Below are 7,507 nucleotides of genomic sequence, written 5' to 3'. Positions count from 1 at the left end.
CGGAGGTCGCAGTGAGCCGAGATCGCGCCATTGCACTCCAGCCTGGGTTCAGGCAATTCTCCTGCCTCAGCCTCCTGAGTAGCTGGGATTACAGGCACGCGCCACCATGCCCAGCTAATTTTCTGTATTTTTAGTAGAGACGGGGTTTCACCATGTTGACCAGGATGGTCTCGATCTCTTGACCTCGTGATCCACCCGCCTCAGCCTCTCAAAGTGCTGGGATTACAGGCATGAGCCACCGCGCCCGGCTGCTTCTTTGGATAGTTTTAATCATCCAGTAACCCTTATCTATCCTAAGCTGATCAATGATGTCATACCCTGAACACAAACTGGGCATATGGACTGAGCTAACCACCAGCTTCCTTCACATCTCACAGTTGTACATTGGTAGGATGATCCTGTTCCAACTATAGGGTACCCGTGCCTGATTCCTTGAACCTGCATTCTGCCTGCCTCAATACCTAGCATAGTTCATCCTTGATTTCCCTTCTCTTTATTAGAAATCCAGAGTACACAGTGCTAAGGACCTCTGTGTATTTGTGACTGGAAACTCCCCTTCCTAAGCATATATTTCCCTCTTATTTGAATCTTTGCAAGGGAGACCTCTGCCCCTCCATATTCCCAGTACCTGTTTTATTCTATTCCCTTTATCTAGTCCCAGTTCAGGCCCTTCCCTTCTACTCAGTCTCACTGAGTAAAAAATCTTGCTTATGAAGCCTGAATTAATTATGACAATAAACTGTGAAATAGTCCCATTTTACATATGAAGAAGGAAGTCTTAAAAGTTAAGTAACGGCCAGGAGCGGTGGCTCATGCCTGTAATCCCAGCACTTTGGGAGGCCAAAGTGGGTAGATCACCTGAGGTCAGGAGTTCGAGACCAGCCTGATCCACATGCTGGTGAAACCCTGTCTCTGCTAAAAATACAAAAGTTAGCTGGGTGTGGTGGCACACGCCTGTAGTCCCAGATACTCGGGAGGCTGAGGCAGGAGAATTGCTTGAACCCTGGAGGCGGAGGTCAGCAGTGAGCCAAGATCACACCATTGCACTCCAGAGAGCAAGACTCTGTCTCAAAAAAAAAAAGTTAAGTAACTTGCTATAGATCACACGGCTAGTAAGTGGAAAAGCCAGGTCTTCAGACTCAAAATCAGAGTCTCACTGTCCCCAGCCAGCCACCTCCAATATTCAGTTGTAGACTACTTACTAAAACCATACTCAGTTATAGCCACGGAAACAGGTCTTCTCCAGGTGATGGGCTCTGGAAACAGTTTCCACTCCTGTGCCTTTTACCTGCCTCTCTCTGACTCATGTCTCCACACTCATTTCCTCCAGGCCCACCTTTTAGTCTCCGAGCCAGTTCCTGGGTGAAGAGGATGTTGGCTAGCTTGCTGTGACAGTAGGCCAGGCCTGCATTGTAGAATTTCTCGCCCTGCAGGTTATGGAAGTGGATCCTTCCCAGGAGATGTGCAAGGGAAGACACATTTACTATCCTTGATGGGGCTGATTCCTTTAGTTTCTCTAGCAGCAGATGGGTCAGGAGGAAGTGACCTGTTGAGAAGTACTAGAATTAATGAAGTTCAGAGCCATGTGGGAACGACAGAGTCACGGTGAGTAGGCCTCAGCTGTGGGAGGCAGATAATTCAGAAATAAGGTCTTTCCCTCCAACTTTTCATTACCAAATAGAAAACAAGTTCAGTGAAGGTTCAGGGAAACAACAATAGCCAAAGACATGCAAAATCCTTATATGAGTGAGATAGGTCTAGACTACGTGAATATGAAGTCCCAGCTCATTCTTACTTTGGTTAATCTCATTCTTTGGTTAATCTCATTCTTAAGAGCCAGTCGACTGGGTATAGTGGCTCACAGCTACAATCTCAGTACTTAAGGAGGCTGAGGCAGGAGGGTGCTTGAGGCCAGAAGTTTGAGACCAGCCTCAGCAACATAGCAAGACCCTGTCTCTACAAAAAAAGAGCAGATGGCCTATACCTAGTTCTGGCCACAAGGATCACTACTAAGAAAGGAACATAGTCCCCTAAACCAATTAGGCTAGTAAAAAAAAATGCGCCAAGGCAAACCGAATCTGAATCACAGGTTAAAAAGTGGGCAGAACCTGGAACAGGCCTCAGGTATTCCTCAGCTGTCAGGTAGGACCAAACTATTATGCACACGTAGTCTATTCTGGTCCTGAGGTTCAATCACACCACAAGAAGGCTCAATCTGACCCTTAAGTTTTCCGAAGAGAATTTTGGTTCTCTCTAGCTTTTTGATAAGGCCAGATTTCTTACCCAAGTGGTTGACTCCTATGTGCATCTCAAAGCCATCTGCCGTCTTCGAGTAGGGACACATCATCACTCCTGCATTGTTGATCAAAATGTGGAGATGCTTTTCCTCTGCAGGGACAAGACAATAAAGCATGGAAATGGCTAGCCAAAGCTAGTACACCTTAGAAACCTGCCTCACACTCAGGCTTTGAAAATGAGGATGCAGGACTTCAATCTTCTCTCCATTTTCCCTTCATACTTATTTTCTATTGTTTTTCATTTTAAGACTTTAGTTGAATCCCACCTCCTTTTACTATGGGGCAAAATTCCATTTTACACTACCAAATAACCTTTGTAGTTCTGGAGCTACTTACTCACTGCTTTTGGGAATTCTTCCATCCACCTCTCCCAATAAAAAGACTTCCCAAGCCAAATGGAAAGATTCCGAAGCAAGAGAAAAATGAATTGTTCTCTATGTGCCTCTGCCCTGGGATTCAGATCCCCAAAGAAATAAATACTGGCTTCACCTCTGTATTGTATCTTCCAACTCTCTCTCACGGTTCATTTCCTTGTGTGGTGTGTAATTTGTAATTATGAGTTCACATCAGTGAAAATTTATTCCTTGGAGGCCTAGATCCCTGGGCTATGAAGGGATATACCTATAGAGTGCTATTGGATTTGCTTTTGATGAGACACTATAGGTTTTTACGTTAATTTCCCAGAGTGTTACACACACACAAAAAAAAAAAATCAAACCCATAAATATCCTCGTATCATTTGGTGGTTTGAATTCAGGCTCCACAGATGATGCCAGCTTGGGGTTCTAATTTTTTGCAGATGACTCTATCCATCTATATCCTAAAGAGATGGTAAGCTTCATAATGTGTCTGAGTTTTTATTAGCCTCTATACTATGGACCAGATGGCCGTTTGTGAATCTCAACCTTGCATGGAAACTTAAATACAGCCCAGATCTCAAGGGCCTGTGGCTTCATCTCCTATTCCTGTATAGGTATTTAGACACGAGACCCTAAAAAGCCTATACTGAGTTCTAAGACTCCCATAAGATTTCTGGCTTCAGCTCTTACTCACTGCTATGATGTTCTGAATTTCTTTTTTGTTTCTACCTCTGGAGGATATCCCTTTGACATAAATCCAGTGACTATGAGTTCAGCTACAAAAGTTTTTGGCTATATTTTATCCACCATTTCTATGAGGGAGAGGAACCTTTCCATTCAGTTAAATCTGCCATGTTGATCTCAAGACCCACAACATAGTCTCTCCAATTCTACACTTACCTGCTAAGAAGCCCTTAGCGAATGCTCGAATAGACTTAGTATCAGACAGGTCCAGTTTCCGCACCAACACCTGCTGGTTTCCTGTCATGGTCTGTATTTCTTTGGCCACTAATTCCCCCTTTTGCACATCCCGGCAAGCTAAATATACTCGAGCTCCTGTCAGCCAACATATAAAAGAGAAACGATCAGCTCTGTTTTTTTGCTGGCATTATAAATCTGATGTTATTTCCAACATTTTTTAAAAACACACATTTTTACTCCTTTACAACAGAGGTATCTGACTAGCAAATAGGGAAGGAAAAATAAATGAATAATATTCATTAAGAGTCCATTATATGCAGAGCATAGTACTAGTTTCAGACCATCAAATTAACAGAATTCTTAAGTGTTCTTGAATTCCAAAACTGAGAAGAAACAATGAGAATGAATCATCATCACTGTGAGGGGTAAAACGGCAGTAATAGGAGGGAACTGAAAGGTGAACTTGCCTCTCTGAGCCAACTCTTTGGCTGTCTCCTTCCCGATACCTGTATTGGCGCCAGTGACCACAACTACCTTCCCAGGAATCTCAACAGTTGATGTACACACTCCACTGGACAGCATTTTCCTGCAGACAGAGGAGAGCTCATCAATTCTTCATTCTCCTGTCTCAGCCAGTAGGTTCCAGCAACTCCCTGTGTCTTCAGGCTGAGGTTTGCTTTGGTTCTTTAGCAACTGTTGTCCTTTTAAAGGTTTAAGGAAAGTTGGAGGAAAGATGATAAAAGTTTTCTGCTTTTGCTCAAAGACAAAAGTGATTCTATTACAAGGGCAAAGCTTACAGCTGCTCCCTGCAGCACAAGAACTGGAAGAATATCTGATTAGCCAGGCACCTGGCTTTGATTTGAGCTCTGCCTAAGGCACTTGTGGCTTAGGAAATCACAAGATTCAGCCCAGAAGAAGAAAGAAAGAGTTTCTGTAGGTCAATCTGTCCACAACTGGCATTTTTATGGACCTGAGAAATGGCTAATCCATACAAAAAGTTAAAATTATGAAAGCTTGTGACTCTGGGACAAAATAAACAAGAAAAAAAAAAACACTCCACGCATGCGCGCATACGCTTAAAACAAAGATTATGTACATACAAAGAGGAGCTGGGATTCAAGTCTTGTTCTAATTAGAGTCCTTGTTTCTAAGCACTGTACTCTACTGCCTTTTCCAAATGAATGAATGCACAGACATGGATTGGCAGTTCTCAGGCTGTTCTATTCTCTTCTTGGCAATGTTGGGACTCTGGTTAAAACAATCTGTTGACCAAGAGTTACATTTTTAAAAAGCATTTCAGCCTTTTTAATTGAACTTGGAATTGCAAGGTACATACTCTTAGCCATTGAAGCTCCCTGGTTAGTGCAAAAATGCCGACAGGGAGACAGATTAAATTCATGGTACCCACCAACCGTTACCTTCCTCCTCAGAGAACTTCCTCCTCCTCCAGGCTGTTTCCCACATCCCTTTACTGTAGTTCCAGGAGTGACAACTTAGTAGGACATATACTTAGCTCTTTCTTCTCCTTATCAGTAGGAACGAAAGATACAATCCACTATAAAAGTCCAGCTCTGACCCAATTCCCATGGCCCTGCTGAGTTGGGAATACAGCTCCTGCAGTATAATTTTTTTTTTCCAGAAAAATCTCACTGCGATATGAGCACTATTTTCAGTTCTGGTTCAACTTTTCATTGAGATTCTATTTGGATAAGACGATCTCGTAGTGAAAAAAAGATAAAAATCAGTGTTTTCATCTGAGTGTGAGCAACCATGTGTGCCTCGAGGCGGGAGAACCGAGTGTTCAAAAGGGAGAAAAAATATAACTGGAAGAGGGGCACCAGAGAGGGAAGAGAAAATAAAAATAAAGGAAGGAAAGTAACTGTGATGAGAAATGACTGTGATCTGGCCTGGCTTCAAGCTCCACTGGGACTAAGACCGCCCACCTAGGGAAGGGGTGTGTCTATTCAATCACTGGTCCGTCACTACTGGTGACTTACTTAGAACCAATCAGTACAGCCTGCTGCTGATTCACTGGGGCACTTGGCCAGCCTTGGGCTGATCTATCACCTGGTCAATACTTTCCTCCCATTCTCCCAGCCCTCATCGCCCCGTACCCTACCTAGCTCGTAACTCAGATCCCCCGTGCTCCTGCTAGCAAGGCAGGACAGACCTCATAACCAAACACTCTTCCTTTTCACTTTTCTCCATTACAATATCCGCCCAGAGAACGAACGATTCTAACAGCAACGAGAGAGCAACGATGGGGCCGCAGATGTTACGATTGCTATCAGTTTCAGAGGGCGAAATGTGGACTCGCTCTTTTGTACCTCGGATGCTGGTTCAAGGTGTGGGAATTACGGAGGACACAGCGTGGGGCCATATTCCATTCACAGGTCCGAAACCCAAGCGTTTGAGGTAGCCTTACCCTTGGGATTCCCTGGAGCCAAAATTAGCAGGTGCTGAGACAAAAGAAAAACGGGCCAGGGAAAAGTAGAGTGCCCGGAGTGCAGCCCCTTCTCACCGCCTGGGGTCTCGGTTCTCCTCCTGGCATCCAGGACATCTGGACCTCGCCTCCAACCCACCGAAATCTGGGCCCCGCCATCTTGGAGCGCCCCTCCCAGGGGAGTTTTCCAAGCAAGCTTTGGTGGGACTGTATGTTTCCTTCCCTCCCTCCAACAAGAATTCGCAAGAGAAGGCAATACATTTGCACAGACCTGATTTGGGGCGCAGCCACATACAGAAGGAAGGGGAAAAGGAGGAGCAGCAGCAGGAGCAGGAGCTCAACCATCTCTGCCGCCTGCAGCGGAACTGGAGCAAGATGCCCCAGCGGTGCTCATAGACTATAGCTTCTTTTTCTAGACACGCCCCAATTCAAATTGCGACAGCCCAGGGAGCAGAACCCTCTGGGAAATGTAGTCCACAGCTTGGCAGCCTCTGGCTGGCTACGTGAGAGCGCCGCAGCCGACGCTGGCAAAAGTTGAATTACGCACCAGAGACACCACTAATCCCCAACCACCTAGGGCCTAGGGCCTGTGGGATCATTCACCAAGCTCTCCCTTATGGCCACCCGAGGTGTTTGTGAAATCTCTACAGTCCTCTAACTCCCCAGACCCAAGTCCAGTCCTTGGTTCAGTTTTCCCCAATCCTGGTTAGGCAGTTACCGCAGTTTCTCCTGGAGATCAGATGTGGGTGTCTGAGAAATGAAAGGCGGATTAGACAGGAAAGGAGTGATCGGAGTGGGACAGTTAGGAAGGTGGGGGAGTGTAAGCCCTTCCTCCTCGAGGATTCCTTTTTCCAGTGGAGAGGAAGTAATGTCTTTGAAGACATTTCCAGGAGAATCACTTTATTGTGTCTTATCTTGAATTATTATGGCAACTATCATGAATTTTCTAGTGTTTGAGTGTTCGTTGATAATAGAATGTCGTCTTTCTGGTGGCTTGGGTCACATATATTAACTCCCAGGCTAGCAATGAATATCTCGGATTGGCACAGTTGGTTTTGCCAACTCGTGAAAGTATTTAATCCTGTCCTGAATTAAGGCCATGAACATGTTCTCTGTGAATAAATAGGTTCCCTGTTCAATAGTTTCTTTCATCTGAGGCCATTTCCAGAGGTTGAATGTGAGAGTGTTTTAACCAATCCATATCTGTCTGTGATTCCTTAATTGTACACAGCAATATTTTCTGGTTCTTTTGCATAATTTCAGTTTGGTTAAAATACACATGTTCCAATGCATGGAACATTAAAGGTAGCCCTTCAGAACAGGCAAGAATGCTACATGTGTAACAGATGATAATTTGTGCAATAACATCGAGGTTGACATGTTCTTACACTAGGGACATAAATAAAGTAGGAATCAGGGCCAGACATGGTGGTTCACACCTGTAATCCCAGCACTTTGGGAGGCCGAGGCGACAGATCATGAGGTCA

The 7,507-nt window shown here is 44.8% G+C and overlaps 1 protein-coding gene across 2 annotated transcripts in view; it reads right to left on the bottom strand.

Annotated features, from left to right (window-relative positions):
- RDH11 (retinol dehydrogenase 11) overlaps positions 1-6,470 on the bottom strand; it is an 18,591-nt gene extending 12,121 nt beyond the window's left edge. For both annotated transcript variants that reach the window (XR_004259082.1, XM_032245831.1), the window contains exons 1-5: positions 6,292-6,470; positions 4,045-4,163; positions 3,557-3,712; positions 2,284-2,388; positions 1,337-1,546 (exon numbers count right to left, since the gene is read on the bottom strand). Coding sequence is in view for 1 of the 2 variants with exons in the window: in XM_032245831.1 (XP_032101722.1) it covers positions 1,337-1,546; positions 2,284-2,388; positions 3,557-3,712; positions 4,045-4,163; positions 6,292-6,365 (664 nt within the window). In the remaining variant the exon portion in view is untranslated. The remainder of the gene's footprint in view (positions 1-1,336; positions 1,547-2,283; positions 2,389-3,556; positions 3,713-4,044; positions 4,164-6,291) is intronic.
- Between the last annotated feature and the right edge of the window lie 1,037 nt (positions 6,471-7,507).

The sequence above is a fragment of the Sapajus apella genome, unplaced genomic scaffold (assembly GCF_009761245.1).
Source record: "Sapajus apella isolate SASKATOON/1434 unplaced genomic scaffold, GSC_monkey_1.0 scaffold59, whole genome shotgun sequence".
Taxonomy (NCBI): Eukaryota; Metazoa; Chordata; class Mammalia; order Primates; family Cebidae; genus Sapajus; species Sapajus apella.
Note: the sequence above shows the minus strand (reverse complement) of the source record. Positions and strands in the feature narration are given on the sequence as shown.